The sequence below is a fragment of the Sardina pilchardus genome, chromosome 4 (genome assembly GCF_963854185.1).
Source record: "Sardina pilchardus chromosome 4, fSarPil1.1, whole genome shotgun sequence".
Lineage (NCBI taxonomy): Eukaryota > Metazoa > Chordata > Actinopteri > Clupeiformes > Clupeidae > Sardina > Sardina pilchardus.
In genome coordinates, this window is record NC_084997.1 from 8,900,791 (window position 1) to 8,921,346 (window position 20,556).

Sequence of the window (20,556 nt, forward strand, 5' to 3'; positions counted from 1 at the left end):
ACAGAAATAATGTAGCCGTGCACTGGGGACAAGTCAGCTGCCTTTTCCTCTAGCTCAGAAGTTGATGTGATATGTAGAAGGTTAAAAAGGAAGGCTAAAAGGACAGATAAAAGGATAGAGGAGGGAGGTGGAGAGGTGGAGTCAGGGGGAGGGGTGGAGGGAAGGAGAGGTGGAGGAGGTGCGACAGTAGGGTGGAGTTACCTGGCGACTTCTTGCAGGCGCGTGAGGGCATCATGTAGGTCTGTCGGGGCAGGAGGGGTGAGGAGGGCAGCGACATGGACACTCCTTTGGTCAGTCGCAGCACCTCCTCCGGGGTGTACGGGTGTGGAGGGATGCTCTCGGATGGAGCATCGCCAGCTAGAGAGAGAGAGAGAGAGAGAGAGAGAAGAGATGAAGGGCATTAGGGCATCAGTCCAGACTCCAGAGAGGTGTGACACAATGAAACCTGACAGAATAACCCTAGGAGAAAAAATATGGTTCCAGTATGGTTCCATGGTAGTGGCATACGGAATTAGTCGGACTGATTCCCCCACTGTTGCAAACGAGACAAAAAGTAGACTAAATTGAAAATCCATCAAGCAAAGGAAATTCAATTCAAACATATTTCCCTGAGTTCCCTGAAGATGGAGGAAGACATGCCCCATAATGCATGGGGTACACAAAGACTGGGATAACTAGGCATGAACCAAACCCACTAAACAAATGTTGACCAATGGCTCAGGGCCATTTCTTTACGAATGCTGATTGAGAAAAATCAACACAACCACGAAAATTATAGCCGAAGCGTACGGCAGAGCAACGAACCATTAAATAAACTCAGGGAGAGAGGGAAATGTAAAACATATTTAAAATGGATCTTCCGATGGCCCATCTCCTACTAATGGAGCCTTGAGTGGTAACCTTTACCGATGTGAAATGAGTCTGCCATTTCATTTGACGCAACGCAATTTTCAAGCTAATCAATATCAGGCAACATAATAACCACAATCCACATTACAATCATCTCGGGTGATATGCAGCATGTTAAAAGCCAACAATCAGTACAAATAATCCACATAAACATAGACTTATGAAAACAGTGTTGAATTTTGACATCCACTGGAGCATTTTTACGGTGTACGGTAATTAACTTTCAGGTCAGAGGACATTTGTAAGAAAAAGAGGTCACCCTACAAAGGAAATACATTAAAAGAGAAACATCTCATATTTATCATCTCGGCACTTTCACTCAGTTCTGATACAATCGTACACAATTTGGAATGTGACCATAGTTTGACAAAAGCTTTTCCCAGAGCTCTGGCAGAGAATGATAAGAGGGGTCACGTAGAGAATAGGTGCTCAAAGGAAACCCACTGCCAGATGTATTCCTCTGAGGAGCAAATGATAAAGCTGAGAGCAATATGGAATTCAGATGCGGGCTTCAGCTTGGAAATGGAGTAACCCGTGGGAAATCAAGAGTGTGAGCTCTTTTGCAGACTGCTCTGAGCTGATAAGGCCTAATGGATCACGCCGCGGCCCCCCTCCGCACGCCGCTGAGGAGACGCCAGAAAGGCCCAGAGATGCTGGCCGCCGCTGGAAGGCCTGAAGCTCCCGTTTCCTGCCTCTCGGTGGAAACATAAAGGCTGGATGTCAGTCACCCCTCACTGCCGTGGCACCGCTCCATTCCCCCGGCGCTGAAATAGGAACCTTGGGCAGCCGAGCGGGCTTGTTGGCTGGGGTTTTACGGGCCGAGGCGCGATCCAATCTCACGTCTTGTAATCTCCATTCCTGGTGCACACGCGGAGCGCAGGATCCCTTGCAAATGACTCCCCTGGGTTCGGCAGACGAGCTGGCGCGGACATCTCGGCCGGCTAGTCCGCGTCTGGTCAGAGGCTCTGCGGGGCCAGCAAACCGCCCCGATGGAGAAACCAGGCCAACAGCCTGACCCCCCGCAGAGCGTGTGGGGTAAATAACACTGTATAAGTGTGCTGTGGAGCTAGTGCTTTGGCCACAGGCTGATTTGAAGTTTGCTTATTTATGATGGCGGTGGTGTACACGTGGACTACTGTCCAGGCTATAATCTTGAGACACTATTAAAAAGGAGGAAAGCTCATCAGGCTGCAAAACAAGATGCCATTTTCTGACAGATAGCGCACCATGCTGGGGTCCAAACATTGGGCTACATTTACACTAACTCTAGGGTAGGAGCTGGAGCTGAACCAAACTAGTAATCAAAAGGCAGCAGATATCACTACGCCAACGTGTTTCGGCGTAGTGCTGTCTTCACACAGACAGATTGTTGTATGCAAAGTGCAGCCGTTTCTCCTACATGTACAATAGTCATTGTGACAAAAACGCCACACCCAACAGTACAGACACCCCACTGAGAGGAAAAGCCTCCTCATTCTCTCCAGGCCCTCTGATATCTAGTTTGGTCTTTGTGGGAGTATGCAGCCATTACGGTGAAACCACACTTGTTTGTCCCTCTGTACAGGACACCATCCATTTGTGCCGCTGAGAATAATCAAAGACAGAGCAGCACTTCCATCTCGCTTTTCTTCTCTCTGTGCTCTCTCTTTGTCTCCCCTGGCAGAAAACAAAGACGCCCAGTGTTTCAATGAAGGGGCCCTCAGGACAAAGTAGAATGGCCGACAGCAGGAACTGGCCTCTGCTGCACTGACACCTCCACAAGACCAGCCGACGTAGTTTGGCACCCCACACACATCCCGCCGGGTCAGGCCTCTTTTGTCCGAGTCGCCCCGGCGAGAGGCTGCTGACCTCGGAGGGTCACCGAGTGCCACTCTCACGGACGGAACATGCAATTTCCTCCCGGCCCGGTTTTATTATTCTAAACGGAGCTCTATAATTTTCGGGCTGGGATGAAACCGTGGCCCCATAGCTTGCCATTCATTGAAATAGCAACTCTTCGCTAAAACAACTTGGGACATGCCAGAGCAACAATGCATAAGCTATAAAATTCAACTCTTTTGCTTCTGCACAGGATTGGACCTGTTGAACCAAACCAGGCCGCCTTAAGCTGACACATCCACGTAGAGGGGGCTGGTGTGAATGAACGCCTATAGAGGCTTGCCTTTAACCGCCGCAAAACAAAACCCTCCTGTGAAGAGAGCACACTGGTCCTACTAGTGATGAAAAGGAGGCCCTGTTGCTTATAGACTATAGACGAGGGGTTAATCTCCACCAATTAACACAGCCAGATCGGACGAAAACAGCACTGCTGCCAAAGGATTTCCATACATGCACAATGTTGGGAGACACAATATATGGACAGACAGTCCTCAAAGACAAAGGGGACCTTCCCTCTCCCACAGGGAAATGTGGGGATCCACTACCCCATGTGCCAATTCAGCACAAGATTAATACATTTCACCTCAGCTATAATATAGTGGCTATGATGCATTGGAAAGCCAGACAACCAGAAACAGCTTCACATCAGCTCTATTGTCTATCATCACATGGGCGTAAGTAAACATGAAGATGTGATGGCACTGTAAGTATGGTTTCAGAACCACACACAAACATCCCACAGACTGAACTAGTGAAGTTCAATGACCTCTCTTTGGTTCTTGGGAGACCACTGAGGCAGAGAGACACTTCATCCAAAATCAGAGTCTTCGGGGAGCTGTGCTAGCTAGCCGTTGAACCAAAACAACACAATTATTATAGAGTGATATATGGGCTGTAAATCACGGGGAGGCCTTTCTGCATCAGCGTCAAGGCACTTGAGTCTCTTGCTGAGGGGAATTCCAACGCAAGAAGAGTTCATGTTGACCTTTCAAGTTCTGAACTCTTGCTTTTCTTCTGTGTAAAAATGCTGACAACGCTCTCTTTGTATCAATGTCTATTCATTCACTTAATCCCAAGAGAGCCAGTCCACAGTAGATCTAAATGTCTTGGCCTACCACTACACCCATTGGTGGAGCAAAGCAGAACGCCCGCCCCCCCCCCCCCTTCTTGGTCCCTCGCTCTCTCTTGCTACCATTTTACACATTAAATGGATCATAAGAGCTGTCATTTGGGGCCTCCATCTCTGAAAACAGGCAGTGCCACATGAAAGGACCCCGTGGCCAGGGCTGGCCGGCCGGCTGCCTGTTCCAGCCACTGCAGCGGGGAGGTGACCCGTGCGGAGGCGCAGACGGACGGGGAGAGGGAGCGCGAGGCGGCCGCGGAAAGTCGGCAGCGCCGATTCGGCCGCTCGCCACCGAGCCGCTGGGTCCAGGGCCAGGCCTGCAATTTCAGCCCTCGCTGTGGCCAGAGAAGTCAGCTCTTTCTAATTATATTTCCACTGCACCAAGAAGGAAAAAAACGGAGATGTAAAAATGATTACAGACCCTGGGAGTTGCCCTTTTTTTCCATCTTCAGAGGGTGACCGCGGAGGCGGGGGGCACGGTCCCCGCCCGCTCCCAATAAAAGGTGATAATATTTTAAGTCATTAAATATTGAGGTGAGTTATAAATTATGCAAGCCAAGGCAATAAGAGTCCTTTAGCCTTCAGCGAGAGTGAGTGAGCTGGACTGAAGAGGGAAAATCTTTGTCTTTCAAAGTGACTTAAGTCATTTTGAAACTTTTAATGCTTACATATCCCATTCATGCACTTTTTTGAATATTTTTTCTTCTGAGGGGAAAAAGGAGAGGGAAAGCACCGCTGTTGGACCCTGGTTTTATACCTCTCTCAAATGAGCTGGGGTGGGCGGGGAAACTGCAGTGGCCATTGTGCGCACTTGCCACAATCCAGCCGAAGGCCACAAAATAAACGTCCACCACATGCAGCTAAAACAGAGCACTCTAGCCAGCACGTTTTACGAGGTCCGCCGTTTTGGGGCTGTCGGTTTGTGCAGCTGAGTGCCTCGCAATAGGCACGGCGGGCGTAATTCAGGACTGTGTAAGCTCCGCTCCCTCCAGTAAATCCAGGCGCTGGAATGCGATCTGTCAGGCTGACGAGCTCAAACTCAAAGCCCCCGCTGCTCGCATTGTGCAGCCCGGGCCAGTCCCCACGCTTGCACTCCCCCGCGGAACAAAAGGATGGACGCAACCTTGAGTGGGGATGAGCTCGCAGCAGACAAAAGGACGCTTTAGTATTCAAACGGTGTCCCTTTGCTCACAGTCAAGGTCGAGGCTTACAGTAGCGTCCCCAGACATTACGCTCAGCACATCAATCAACTTTGTCAATACGCATTAATGAGTTTTGATTTGAAACTCCTGCTTCTTCTCCTTACATGATCCTATCTGATTATTTTATATTTGTGTATGACGTGTATGATTTGTGCATGGATGAATGTGAATAACACAGAGGATACCTGTACCTGACAACAAGTTATACAGGTGTCTCTGTGTGTGTGTGTGTGTGTGTGTGTGTGTCTGTGTGAATTCTGAAGAGTGCTTGCATGTGTATTTGTGTGGGTTGACACAGCACTCCTCTGCAACCTCCATTAGCGTCTTGTCAGTAAATTTGACATGCGGGCTGGTGGGTTGATGAATGGGGAATAATGAATGTAGATTCTCTTTGTTGATGCGCACAAAGCTGCAGGAGCACAGGACACTGCAGCAGTGGGAAACTCTCCCGCCAGACTCCACGCCAATAAAGTCTCCTTGTAGACGTACGAGACAGGGTGGGGGTGACGTCCCACAAACACTCTCATGGGTAAGGGCACAGCACTGTCCTGAGCTTGGGGCAGCAGAGGGATAGAGTGTGAAAGAGAAATGGAGTGTTGGGAGAATCAACAAAATAATAAAATGGTGATGGCTTTCAATTATTACAGTTCACACTATTGTTACCACTGTTCCACTGTCATCACAAGCTTTGGCAACAAGGTAAATAGTCACGCCAATAAGACCACTTTCAACTCAATTGAACTGAACTGAACTGAGAGAGAGAAAGAGAGAAAGGGAGAGAGAGAGTGAGAGAGAGCATGGGGCATATATGGCGAGAGGGGAACAGATGGAAAGAGAAACTGAGAACTGGAAAGAGTATAACAAGAATATAGGCCAACTTTAATGAGTCATGTGCTTGGACAATTCAGAATCTCCCAGCCATAGTTGGGAACAATATCTCAGCATCTCAACTTTCATCTCCTTAAAAGAACCAGCGCTGCTCAAATTTCCCAGCCAGTCGTTGCCATGGCGACAGACAAAAAAAAATAAAACAAATTGGCAGTGACCACCATTTAAAAAAAAAAAAAAAGGGAGCCAAGAGCTAAGTAGTACTCCAGAGGTTCAAACTGTGCTTTTATGGGCTGTCAGATTTCAAAATATAAACTATACATCAGCTACCTGAAGACAGTATGCCTTTAAACATGTAAAATGTATGAACAACCAAATCAAATCCAGGAGATTAATCATGCAGCACATAAATCAATGATTTACTTTCCTAACAAAGGGGCGTATTTCATAAAACACCTCACGTCAGAACCGTTCACTTGTTTTCTTAGTCTACCCTGTTCTGACAAAGGCTAAGAGTTCAGCATACATTTGCTTACCATCTGTAAACATTTCATGTTTAACATCCCCCACTCAAATCGCTCATAGAGCACGTCAAAGCCTAAACACGCTGAAACATCCATGAGGAAAGTATTTTCCCACCCTCTCATGGAGGTCCCTGGGGCACAGAATCTGAACTTGGTTACAGTATTTGGTTCCAACATGTCAAAACCCAATCCTGCTGAGCAACTCCTTCACCACTGATCCTCAATGAGGACAAATTAGCTCACTAATCTGGACCAGGGCTGCAGGCAGCAAGGGGCGACAGGATCATCACTGAGAGAGATGTCCGTCAGTGGGCTGTGTGTCCAGAACCCTGGAATGTTCTCTCTTCCTCTTCCTCCTCCTCCTCCTGCTGCTGCTGCCCCAGGGGAATATTGGGGAGAGGGAAGGAACAAGTTGAGAGAGACAGGGAGGAAGAGTGAAAGACGGACAGAGAGAAAGTCAGACAGAGATAAAGAGAGACAGAGAGAGAGGATGGGAGGGGCAGAAGCTTTGACATTTTCCAGTTCGCTTCATAAATGGACAATTTGGGCTGGTATGGGAAAAAAATCTGCGCCGGAGGAGTATGCCTTTGCCACATGTTTGCTTTTGCCCCCAGGAAGGATGAGAGGAGAGGAAGCAGAAGAGGGCATTAAGAAGAAAGTGAGGGTACTGACGGACACAGGCTGGAGGGCCTGAGGAAAGCAGGAAAGGGTCAATCCATCTGAAAGGGGAGAACTCTGGGCTGCACGTCACTTAAGTACAAAGGCAGATTTCGCAGGAACATATCAAGACGTACCCTTGGTGCGCTGGAAAAAGCATTCGGACGAGGGTGTTTAAAATGTATGTACATGTGTTGTTGGGGATATCGGCCACTGCTGACTTACTGGGGCCAGAGGAATGGAGACGGGTGGTGAAGCTATTAGGGGATCTAGTTCTCTCGCACCACTTTTATAAGTCTCGGGATCACAGTAGAGATGATCGTTGCAGTGCTTTAAGGAACTTCAGCAGGAGAACATTCGGCCGGCCATCTCCTTTCCTCAAAGGCCAGGAAACAATGCTTAATCTCCACAGGCAGATTTTTAAGGGCCTTGCAGTATCAAACGCAATGCGACTTTCAGATGTGGGCTTTTGCTATAATCAGTTGGGGCGACGGATATGAAAAGCTTACCATGACCACAAGCATATGAAAAAAATGTGCCACGTAATCGACCACGGATCACTTCAGACACGACCGCGCAGATCCTGCTGAAAGCTCTTTTCACCACACGTTACAGAATGGCAAGCACCTTCAACAAAGTCGAGAGGGGATTAAAGAAAAAAACAATTAACAAAGTGCAGCACTTTCACATCCAAAGCCAGCGTTAACTTCTTGATGTGTTCTTAATCCTCTGGAGCTCATTTGAGCGGCCTGGGTAATAGCATAGGGAACCAGGCAGAGCAAGGGGCTTTTGTTGCCATTCATATTCTGCATCGTCAGAATAACTTGTGTGAATGTCCCCGTGTTAACAGGCTTCATCAGTGTCACTGTGGCATGTATTGTTAACCACCCAGCCACACACACACACACACACACACAAACACACACACACAAACACACACAGATGCTCATCTCTGGCATATCTCCATTCAAGCCATTCTACATTCATTTTGGCACAGTGACATGGCAAATGCCATTCCAATCAAAGCTTTTCAAAGGCAATCATGCCTGACTGCCTTGCAAATATTCTCAAGCAACATGTTTTCTTCATTGCATATTCCCTAAAGTGACGACGTAATGAGCTTTCGCGAATTATACTCACTTCTCCAGAGAACCGAGGAGATTTTTGGGCCTTGACATGTACCAGAGCGATTTACTGAGGCCAATTAGAAGGGTACGTCACGTTCCTCTGTCACACGCAAAATTCTTAGAACATGACAGCAGAGTTCAGAGTACAAGGTAAGCTTCCAGATGGGAAAACGCGGAGAAGCTTGAGCAAGCCAAAGAAAGACAGAAACACAGAGAGGAGGAAAGTGCTTTGACAGCCACCACTCTGCTTTCTGTGTTAACCTTGGACACTGCTCCCTTCCCCCGCCCGATTCCCAAATCGTATACGACCTCCGAGTAGCACCTTCCTGCTTCCTTTAGCCCCGGCCCACAAAAACAGCTCGTGTGCGAAACAAATTTGTTTTCCATGCAGAGGTCTTCCCAGGGGCGGCCGCTGGGGCTAAGAGGTTAACGGCAGATTTTGATTGCCATTAACACACCCCATTAAGCACCGGCTCTCCTCGGGCCAGGTGAGGTCATGAGAATGACACCAGGCTGGTGGACAATGGGCAGTCACATCAGCAGGGCCCATTGAAGACAGTGGAATGGATGTGACTGGGGTACAAAGCCAGACCTCCACCCCACTGGACTTAATCCAGTAAGTAAACAATGGAGACTGGAGGGGATCGAAGTCAAAAGCCCAGAGTAATAACCTGCCATTGCGTGTGCATCCTAACATACTCTCGGCAAAGAAGAGCGCTGGTTCATTCCAGTTTGTTGATGTCTGTCTTGATTCTTTTTTTTTACATAACTTGATAAATGTCAATACAGCTGTAGGGTTTTAGCTTGATCACACTGGTTTAAATCAATGAATCATGCTTTCCAGCCCGATTAACAGGCGCCCCACTAATGATGGCGGACAGTTATTCTCCCGTGGTTTGCCAACTTTCTGTGCGATCGACTCTCCAGCTAGACCCAGGTCTCGGAGGGCCTCAATGTTGTGGAGCCTGAATTGAAACACCGTCATTGCTGGAGAGCCCTACAGAGAAATCGTGCTGTGGGGCCACTCTGGAAGCGCAAAGTGAAAGGTGGGAGGCATTATCCCTTCTTTCTTTGAGGCCGAGCACAAAGGGAGCGGGGTCATTAGTTCAGCTGGCCTCTGCTTGGGGATGGAGAGCATTCAGCGGCGGGCCCCGATCACAATCACAAAGGGCCGCTCCCGCGCTCCCTTTCAGAGAGACGCAGCAGAGCTGAGAACACTGAGGCCCAAGGGCCAACACACTCTTAAGAAACTGTGTGGTTGTGTGTGTGTGGTTGTGTGTGTGTGTGTGTGCGCATGAGAGGGGGGACTCTCAGATACACACATACACAAACAGACGTGCAAATACGCTCACACCCACACTCAAAACTGGCTGGAGTTGCACTACAGATTGGGTGCCATGGAAACAAGCTTGGTTCTGTCTTTGATTCCAAATGTAATCAGTCAGCCCAAAACGGGAGTTAGCTGAATGATGTCACCTCTTTGTGCTGTTAATGTTTTTAAATCAGAGTGTCTCTGTGCCAAGGACCTGTTCCAGCGCGGTGTGTGCCGGAGGGTGCGCTGAATGGTAATGACCAAATCCATTAATTCTCGCTATTAAATATCACGGATCGCGTTTAAATGGAGTAACCAGAGAGGTGAGGCTCCGAGTGAGTCATAAAGTCCGCTCCCATGGGAACACGGCGGCAGGGATTCTGCAGAGGTTGTAGAGGCTCGCTAAACACACAGAAGCCATCAGGTAAATGGAATGCGGCCCTCCGTCGTCACAGCACGCCGTAATCAGAAAAAGTCCGAGGCTGTCTGACCTTTCCGGGCGACGTGCTGTCACAACGGCCCTGGACTGGCCTTCAAAACCACCCCTGCCTGGCCAACTGATAGAGTGTCCCTTCACTGCTCTTCAGGGGCGTAAGGGAAAGCCGACTCATAGCCCCGCGGATGGTGGACATCCAAGATAACACTTCAGCCTTGGCTCCAGGAGGGGACTGTGATGACATCACCGCTAGTTCCCAGCCAATTCTGGTGTGCTTGTTTTTTCTTTCCCCTCCTCGCTTTCACACCCCCCTCCCGTCCCCCACCACACCAGCCCTTCCAAGGTCATGGACAACCGTCCAAAGCACCAGGGAGCGGAGAGAGGAAATGAGAAGTGGTTCTCTCCGGCCAGAGAGCTGGCAGCCAACGGGGCCAGTGGGAGACCTGGAGCATCTCCATGGCACCCCCTTCATGTCTACAGCCACCGTTGAGGCTGGCGGGGGGTGATGACTGCCTCTGTGCCAGATATCACCCCTGAAGGATGGAGCCTGAATGTGCTCAGAAGTGCTCAGCAACAGAGCCCTGAATTTGACTAAAAGCACCTCAGCTGAAGCATGTCCTCCAAGCTTCTCTGGTAAAAAGAAAAAAGAAGAACCCTCCAGCAGCAACTTCAGGACAAACAAAGAGCAGAATAAAAAATAAGATGTCAAGTCTGCAATTTTTCAAGGTCTATCACAAAACATGCAGTTTGTGAAAATTGGGTTAAGTCAAGGGAGGGGGTAGGCTGCATGTAAAATAGCTCTCTGAACTAATATCCTACTTTGTTACCACATCAGTACCATTACGCTTCATGCCTTTAATGTCTGTACGACTGCATGAGCCCATTTGCAGAATATTTAGGGTAAATCTAACTGTGCTGAGAGAGATTAGCCAAATTATGTCAGCTTCAAAGGCTTCAGTAACCCACTGCTGGATCATATGATTTAACGAACAAGGATTATTGTTTGTTGTTTGTCAAGGTTTTACAAACATGTATTGGAGTGCAACAGCTTGGTAAGTGCTCCAATGGATACTTTCATGCTGCTCTCTCTCTCTCTCTCTCTCCCTCATCCCATCTCCCTCTTCATTTCTATGAAATGAGGGAAGACACGGGGTGGGTCTTGTGCGGACACACCTGAGGTTTGAACGCTTGCCCATGGCTGAGGGTGTGTTTGTGTCGTATGCGGTTGCAGCTACGCCCAAGCTAATCGTTACCTCCTGGGCGCTTGACAGCTTTGATGCCAGGCTATGTCTCGATTCAGCCCTGAGGTTGGGCCTGTTATGATTTCTTTTGTACATGGGCCTACTTGCGTGCTTCATGTAGTTTTTATACCATACCATTCCTATAACAACAACCTGTTCTGAACTTTATAGGGCATTTTAGTGGTGATCTAGGTTTAAAGCACAGTACATCTTCTGGACAAATCTTAGCAAATCTTATCTTCGATAAGGGACACACAAAAGTCCGACATCATAATGGAAGATGACGTAACATACTGCATTTACAGCACTGACCTGCAATCTGTTGCCTCCATTGTCAAACCAACATGCCATGAAGTGCCAAGAAATGTGTTGGTCACACAATGAGCACCTGAGTCATGTGGCTGAGGCACTGGCAGGGATTTCCCCACAAACTTGAGCGTCTGTCCACACTTCTTTATTTTTACAACACACAAAAGCGTCGCTTTCCTCGTCGCCCAGCATTCCCGGCGCGTTCCCGGGCCTCACGGGTCCCTCGTGACCCGTTCCTAACGAGCCCGCAAGGCGTGCCCCGCTCCCCGTCGGAGACGAAAGCACGCTCACATGTCACACCAGGACAGCGAACGGCCGAGGGCCCTTTGTCTGAGTGCGTGTGCTCTTTTTCCACGAGGTGTTGCGAGACCTATAAACAGCTGACGTCTGAGAGAGAGAGACGGTCTTTGGGGAGGGAGGAGTGGGATTTAAACAAAGTCTTTGCTGATTACATTTCGGAGCTTTAGAGCCTCATCAGGCTTGTTGGGTCTCTCCTTTGAGATCCTCGGTTTACCCACTGCTGCAAACAAGGACCAATTAATGCCTGGCCAAAAGCTCTGTTCCTACGCACAACTGTTGTCCACGCCTGCTTCTGTCGAGACAAAATAAATATTTGACAGAGGAGGTGCGTGTTATTTCAGTAGGAAAAAATGGAAGAAAAGGATGCCGTATAAGCTAGGAGTTCAATTTTACTTGACAACATCACCGAGTGGGTACAAAGCGAATGCCCCAAGGATACACTGTACAAACCAATTACCCAAAGCACCACAAATTGGGGGATAACAAAAGCACAGAGGGCAGAGAACAAAGGGGTTAGTTATTACTGTAACAAAGATTGCATGCTGCAGATATCAGCGAGCTTGGAGTGTGGCTTCACGAGGAATGTGGCAGAGGAGCTGCTGACAGACGGCACTGAGGTCGTCTCTCCTGGAGCTGGTCTAGGGGCACCTCTGTGGTCTAGACTTCCTGAAGCAGCCATCTGTTTATCTCGTTGATTGTTGAGGTTTTTTTGGTTTGTTTTGCTTCTCTTCTTGACTACCTTTATCCCTTCAGACTGATTCTTTCATATGCGAGCAGATCTTCTCCTTCTCATCCTGGGGAACAAACTTCAAATTAAAAGTCTCTATGTTGACTGTTGACGGAAATAAGCAAAGAGATTCTGACACAGCATAACTTCAACTGTAAGGGTGTAGCCTATTTTTATGACAAAAAGGTCAGCCCGATCTGATATGAATCTTATATATATAAAAAAAAATCTTGCTTCTTCAATGTATTCTTTTATCTGAAACTAGATGAATCGATGAAAACTATTTTAAGCTTTTGCTTCATCCCCTCTACTCCTGAAACGTCGTAAATCAGCGTGTTCGCTCAGCTCCCACCTGGGTGCCAGAGCTCCCCCTGACCTCTGAAGAGCAGCTGAGAAACTCCACTTATGACAAGACACACTGAACAGTCATTTGTCTTTCTTTCTTTTATTCATTCTTTTTACATAACAGATTTATAAAGTTGTGTGGTGTCTCTAAATGTGTTCAACAGAATGCTGCAGAAAGTTTCACTGAAATGAAATAGGTCATTCCAACATTCAGAGGTCGAGCTTCTTGACAATGACCACCACATGGTGTGGCATGGTATTCAGAAATGCAATGAGATGGCAGTCTGCTCTAAGTTTAAAAAAAAAGTTCAGCAGCTAACCTCCTACCAACCTGCAGTTGTCCATCCTTGCAGCATTTGCAAATGTTAGCTGACAGTGTTGGTAAGGCAGCTTCCTGTGAGACCTACCAGGTTGAGGTGAGGGAGAGGCAGGGATGGCCGAGAGAGTGGGACCTTGCTGCTGTCTCAGCTGTTCGCTGGACGTTTGGGGGCACTGGGGGTTGGGCTGTGCATAGCACCTGTGGTCAGGGCCATGAATGAAGCCTGTGTGGAGGCTGGTCTGACTGACCACCTGTGAGCTGGTGTAGAGATTCCCTTCATGCCCAAGAACTCCCGGCCATAGACCGCACACAGACGCACCTTACCCGCCATTTCACCTGACCACCTCCCTCACTGACGCACGCAGTGGTCAAGTGGCGGGCAACAGGTAAGACTCATGCGACAGAACATAAATCTCATTTGGAGAAATGGCTTGCTGATGACCATTGCCCACTACTGAGAGAGAAAGACAAAGAAACACTGTGTGGGAAAAAGGGATGAGGAATAGAAAAGGGGAGGCAGACATGTTGCAAATAGAACAAACCAGAAAAACAGGCCATTTGAGAAGGTTAGGCATTACCTGACTGGTGAATGCCTCATACCACTTCCGTGTTCCCACAGACATCAGAGGCAAAACCTGTACTACCATTTCAATGTCAAAACAAATCTAATGTCCCTTCCACACACCGCAGACACAATGAGGTTACTGTTCATAATTTATTTTACCAGATAAGAAGGAATTGCCCAACTATGCAGAAAATGACAATAGTCGTTTTATCGAAAGTGTATTGAAATGGCTGTAATAAGCTGATAAACACAGCAGCAAATAGTCCTGAGGAGATCAGATGAGAAAGAGGAAACAAAACAAAGTCTATTTTGGTAACAAAGAGCATAAACATCTCACTCTCATTATGCAATGTGCTTATCGCAACGCCTTTCCTTTTTAATGTTACTTGCAGCCTCTGCGTCCTGAATTAGTGCTATGCTGAAAAACAACCTGTGCACATCAAAGGGAGGGGAGGAATTCTGTTTCCTCTGTTGCCTGGCCCTCCACCAACAATTCTGTGCGGTCGCGCAGGGGTACCGCTGAGACAGTCCGTACCAGCTACTCCGCACAGCTGAAAAAACAGGCTGCATTCAGCCGCCACGGTCCAATCAGAGGCCACCCTGTCACGCTGGCCAATCCCCTAGGCTCTAATCTACCTGATAACACAGCAAGGCCTAACACCATATCATTCCATACCAACACATTTAATCAGAACTCACTGTGCCCGTGTCTGTGAGTGTGTGTGTGTGGTGTGTGTATATATAAATCAAACAGGCCCCAGCAAAATCATAGTCTGCTGCTCCTCCTCAGGGGAACGGACGTAAATCTTCTAAGCCCCGTGTTATACTCAGTAAGCCAACTTTTTCTGTGTCTGATCCTTCATGGAAATATTCAAACAAATCATTTAAAACTGTTCAGTGATAATTTCATTATTATGTTATAGGGAAGGGCATGCTATCAATCACTGGATATCTAATTATTTTGTGGTCAGCGTTTCAAGGGTGTTATAATTGGATGGTTTTTATACGAGTGTGGCTTCGACGCAGGAGAGAAAGGACTGACCCCCTGGTGCGGGAGCTCTTTGAAGGGAAAGGGCGACGGTCACATGCTCCTTCTTGGGTTGGATGCTATGCGGAATTTAATGAGACCACACCAACTTCAATGACACACACTCCAATTACTCACTGATTTCATGTGCAGCATGCAGCATGCACTAGTGTCTACTAGCACCCTTGGTGAAAAGACGACCTGTCTCTGTGTCTCTTTTCTTCTCGATTTCTCAATTCTCCATAATGTCTTAATCCAGAAGTGTCATAATTGCCCTCAACAAGGCAGGGATAAAAAAAAAAAAATCCTGGAAATGCAGTAATGTGGTCACAATTTTAAAGATGGTTGGGAAAAAACAGCCTGAAATGCAATATCATAATTACAAAATTTTACTGAGCACCAGTCCGCCAGAAGTTGGTGAAACACAAACATTTGGATTCAATTATTCAAGAAGTAAGAGTTAATGACGGGCATATTAATCACAGAAAAGTGATTTTCCACACATTAAAAAGACACAGCCAGTTGATGGCCAAATTAAACAGAAATATTTTGCAGGATCACTCCAGATTGAAATGCTATTACAGCCAAGTTTGAAGCACCAAAACCGTTTACAGAGACATCACGCAAATGGAATGACAGCCAGCCAATATTTACACACGGAGGCTGCAGTGCTTATGGAAGTTTTGGGCTGCTGGTTACTGTTTCCAATGAGGGCAGCAGCGGTCGGAAGAGGCTCAGACGGTGCCGGGGTGGGCAGCAGAGGCTCCCAGCTGAGCGGGTGGCCTTTGCCACAAAGCCACGCTCACAGAGGAGGCGCCAGGGACAATGGACAGAACGAGGAGGTTGAGTTTCCTCAAGATGCTCGTTATGCGCCAGTGTGAGTAACACTTAGGCCTAATGCTGCCCAGCACTCCCACAACAAAACATCTGACTAAGTAATAGTTGGACAAGACTCAAACACACACTCAAACTAGGTGAATCACACTGCTGAAGTGCAGCTTTCCTGATTCAAGCTATAATTCATGGACCGGCTCTTTGACTGCGGTGATATCACTGAGGATCAGCGGGAAGAGAGTGTTTGCTTTCAACCCTTCCCAAACGCAGTCAATCATCCGTGACCAGAAATAGAACCGTAAGGAGGCAGCTTGCCCTTGCCATCCACTTTGACGGAGCGTAGCCTGGAAAGAGTCTATCTTTGAATCTCCAAAGAGATACGAATTGGTCTCGCACAGCTGTGTCACATGCCATCGGTTCCATCAACACTGGATGCCATGTGCGTAGGTGGACTCGAGAGGTTGTGCAATAATTTACACAGGATCTGGATGGGGTGCGAGTGTGGCCTTCATAGGCTGTCGCTTCTGATGGCTATGTGTTAACTGAAGGCGCCTGAGGAGATGCGGACAGTGCTCAGGCACTGCAATGACATGACAGCAGCAAGTGTCTCTGAGCATCTCAAATGTGAGTGTCTTTGATGGAATTTGCTGTTTTTACAGGGTTTCCAGACCTTAAAAGAGAAAATCCTCTTCATGCGAGTCATTTACTTGGCTGTTACACCCAGCTGCACCTGAACCACCAGTGGTCAATGTGCAGTTGGCTGCTAAAAGGTTAACAGGAGGGGCCCCTTTAAAAAGGAGAGCATCCTTAAACTGAATACCAATTAATCCAGAGGAGTTGTATTTTACAACTACATAATCCAACAAGCACCCGGTGCCTAGAGCCTCAAATCCATTAACGGCAGTGAGGGCGGCGGGCGACGTGACCTTTTAAAGAGAGTGCTCAGATCAAAGCCCCAGGGCCACCGCTAACCAGCATCCCACTTCCAGGATCTTCCGCTGTAAAATAAAAGTTTAACTTGAAAGGGATTAAAAAAGGCCAACTGCTCAAAACAGCTTTGGAGGAGGTACCAATGATGAAGGCTAAGAGAGGAGGAGGAGGAGAAGAGGGAACGAAGGGAAGAGGCAGGGGGAGGGGAAGAAAAAGGGCAAGAAATAGCATGGGGAAAGGCTGAATTAGCGATTGGCGTGTTTGCGGGCCCTGGCAATGTGGTGCTCCCAGAGGCAGGCTAATGACTGCGGTATCTGGCACATGGGCCAAGTTTCCGCAATGCCTTTAAAGTTCCCTCCAGGCCACAGGCCGGCCTTATGAGGAACATATGCTGAGCTATCATACAATTATCCAATGATGGGGGCCTTCCCCAAGCACATGCTCATTTCCATTACAGAACACCTCAATGTTTAATATCACACTCTTCATTAAAATTTGAGAGAAGGGGGGGCATCCTGAATTGCAACTCATCTGTCTCCTCTCCACAATTGCATGTCTACAAGGAAACAAATTAGGCCACAGTGGCCAGGTAGTGCTGATTCGCTAATGCAGTTATCAATGGAAATAAGTTTGACAGGACTCAGCCGAGTTGAAACGACTGTGGGAAATATGCAGGCAGGGGGGTAATAATTGCTTAAGCAGAGTGCGGCTGGCGCTGAACAATTATTTCAGAGCCTGCGGCCCCCGCTGCTGTATCAACTTTATGCAAGATCCATGTATCCCTGTCAAGCTGTTTAAATAAGATTTCAACGTGACAGGGGAGGGTGATCAAATTTTTACGTCATGCGGCATGTTCACTCGACCAGACGGCCAAGTTTAGCATCGGGTTGAGGCGGCTGCCATTTGGGAGCATAATGCGATCCAACAGAAGGTGCGTTGAATTTTTCATGTGCAATATGTCACCATCTAGGCACGTGGCGCATTAAATATGCCGTGCAGAATCCAATTTGATTAGCATGGCATCTCCCATTAGGACCACTGTGTTACTAACCTCATTTCTAACCCCCAACCAGAGGGCACTGTTTCCGAATAGCATGTGTGTCCATGTCCACAGGGAGGGGAGCCATCTACAACCACTTCCCGAATACCAAACAGTGTGCACCCTCATGATTTCCATACCCAGGGTTGGAGAGTTGAATATTCTTTTTAAGATTTAGTTTCTAACAAAACAAGTTCATCAGAGGTGAAGACTGCATAACAGATGATGAATAACTTAAATAAAAAACGCACTGCGAGTTCTTCATGAGAGCACAGCTTTCAGAGGAATTGACTAATCATTTACTCCGTGAGCGGAATCCCTGCATCTTTCATTTCAGGACCACATGTGTCTCTAGAGTGATATCATCTCCAGATCCCAGGCCAGTTTGACTGTCAGAGAAACCACAGGAGAAGGTAGGGGGGTGGAAGGAGCCCTGTCAGCATTGTCACCCTCTCCAAAGGGAGGAGTGGCGGGCTTTCATTGTTGCTGGTGGCTGCAGCGCAGACAACGACCCTCCTCCAGTCCGCATGACGAATGGGCTACGGCTGAGCGGGAATGACGCTGTGTGGGCCCTCTCTCTCCCCTCTGAAGCTTGAGCGGGTGAAGACAGATCACCGCGCCTCTGGTGAGCTTATTCACTCAACCCGGGGCGTAGGCACTCTGTGACTAAGACATGTCGGACATGTTCCTACAACTGCGGCGAAGCCTTAAAAAAAAAAAAAAAACACCGTTGACATAAACACCAGCGACGATCAGGTGTTTTCACTGAGCCAGATTGATTAATAGCTTGAACCGCCTTGACGTAGGCATATGTGCTGAAGGGTTGGGGGTGAGACATTCCCAAGTTTACTGATGCAACACTCAGGGCCTGCGGGTAAGTAAGTTCCTCTTATGGATTTCAACTGCACACTGTCAGTTGGAAGCGCCTCCAGAGATGCAGGGGGAGGGGTGGAAGAGGGGGGGGGAGTACATCGGAGAGGAGAAAGGAAGTGAGGAGGCAAGGAAAGAAGGAAGGAAAGAGCGGAAAGAAAAGAGAGACAGGAAGAAAAACTACAATGTGTCATGTGACAAGGGGGCTAAGCTGGTGTCAGAGCGGGCCAGGGCCTTTAATCAAAAGTGAGCGGTCTTTATCGGAGGCAAGCCTCTGCCTGAGCTGAGGCAGAGCCAATAACACAACAAAGAGTGCCGATGCCAAACTTGGCAAGCCACTGGCACAGATGTCTCTAGCAGCTCAATGAGATGTTTACAGTAGTCAAAGCTCACATTATTAGAGGCTCCGAGGGATGGATAACTGACAAAAATGGGGTAATAAATAATCTTCTCAATGGAGCGAACACTGGCATACAGACAACGTCTGCTCAAGGCAAAGTATCCTTATTACATGATTATAAGGTTGGACCACACCCTGAAGCGGACATTGACATTGATCAGGTAAATTGCAATAGAAAATTCTGGATGTCTAGGACAGTTGGGTGAGGTCGAGGCCATGGATCTGGCTCAATCTCTTCCAGAGCACGGCGAGTCTCGAAGGAGGCCTCACTTAGAGGAAAATGGGCTAATCACCAAATACCTGAGAGGTTGTCCGCCCTTAAAACGCAAGAAACTGGAATCTTCCTGTTCCAAGTTCCAACCAAGACTCGAGCCATTCCATATCCCGCCGTGAAAACCCAACACATCAAATTACATCAGTCAAACATCTTTTCACCTTACATAAACTCCTCCAGACCAGCATCTGGTTCTGCTTTCCACCTTTAACCACTCAGAGTAAGGCCCTGACCTGGCAACACAAACAGCTAACAGGTATGGCGGCTGTGAGTCGTCCTTATAGTGACGGCCCCACTGACGGCAAGCTCCGCCACTCCCTTCACGTCTTGCATACCTGATTCCTTCTTGCTCCCCTTTCCTCCTTCTCTGCTCTTCTTCAGAACTGATTTGAACATGGTGCCGTTTTTCCCGAGAATCGCCTCGCCGTCACCCTGTCAAGAAAAGAAAACGGAAAGCATTTAGGGGGTGGTCAGAAAATAGCACAGAGGCCGGAAGGAGGGTACAAGTCCACGGTTAAGACAACAGTCATGGTGATGGTAATGATGACACATTGGACATCTTCTTGTACTCGTCTTGTCGCGTAGCGCTGAGATATTTCCCACACTTCTCTCAATTCCTCTCCCAATCCTGCGGGTCATCTCTGGCAGCGCCGGGGTGGAAAGAATGCTCCCATATTTAAACAGCACAGAAATGGGACGGCTTTTTGTTATGCAGGAAAACAATCTGTCGGATTCTTGACATTCCTCATCTAATTGATGCTATACTGCTGAACTTAGTCGGGGGTTTTTTTCGGTGGCTAATCACGATAGCGCTGGACGTTCAGCTTATTTTTCCCTGTCAGCCTTTCTATAACATTATTGGACTGATTACTTGTGAGGTAGGGGGGAAAACGCCATAAATCACATTTTTATTGCCCTTGTGTTTTAAATGGTGGTTCACTCTGGGTTTGTTTAGGGAGGGAATTTGGGAAAAGGGCCAGATGGTCTGGGAGACATACCACATAAGCACCATTATAACATCCACATTACCGACGCCCCGCTTGTTTAAGAGGCTATCTGCTCCATCATACACCTCACTGTGCAGTGCACTCATTCTCTGATAATACACCCCTTATTCCTACTTACCTATTTGTAAGACCTCACCTAGAACATGAAGATGTGTATCTAGTGATCTGTTTATTCAAAAGGTTCTTGGCTCCCAGATAATTACACCCAACTTAACATTTATTTGACACTCAGTTTTGATTAAATGCAGCAGCTGACTCCAAACAATGTTTCCCCTGACACTCTGAGCAGAGAGCCCCGCCCTTGGCACGGCACTAATAGAAAGGCAATAGCTCGCAGTCCCTGCACAGAAGCCTGTGGTTGAGGAGCCTGCTG

The 20,556-nt window shown here is 47.8% G+C and overlaps 1 protein-coding gene across 2 annotated transcripts in view; it reads right to left on the reverse strand.

The window, feature by feature from the left end:
• tanc1b (tetratricopeptide repeat, ankyrin repeat and coiled-coil containing 1b) overlaps positions 1 to 20,556 on the reverse strand; it is a 118,646-nt gene that overhangs the window by 88,358 nt on the left and 9,732 nt on the right. For both annotated transcript variants that reach the window (XM_062534024.1, XM_062534023.1), the window contains exons 2-3: positions 19,512 to 19,608; positions 202 to 357 (exon numbers count right to left, since the gene is read on the reverse strand). In XM_062534024.1, the coding sequence (XP_062390008.1) occupies positions 202 to 357; positions 19,512 to 19,608 (253 nt within the window). The remainder of the gene's footprint in view (positions 1 to 201; positions 358 to 19,511; positions 19,609 to 20,556) is intronic.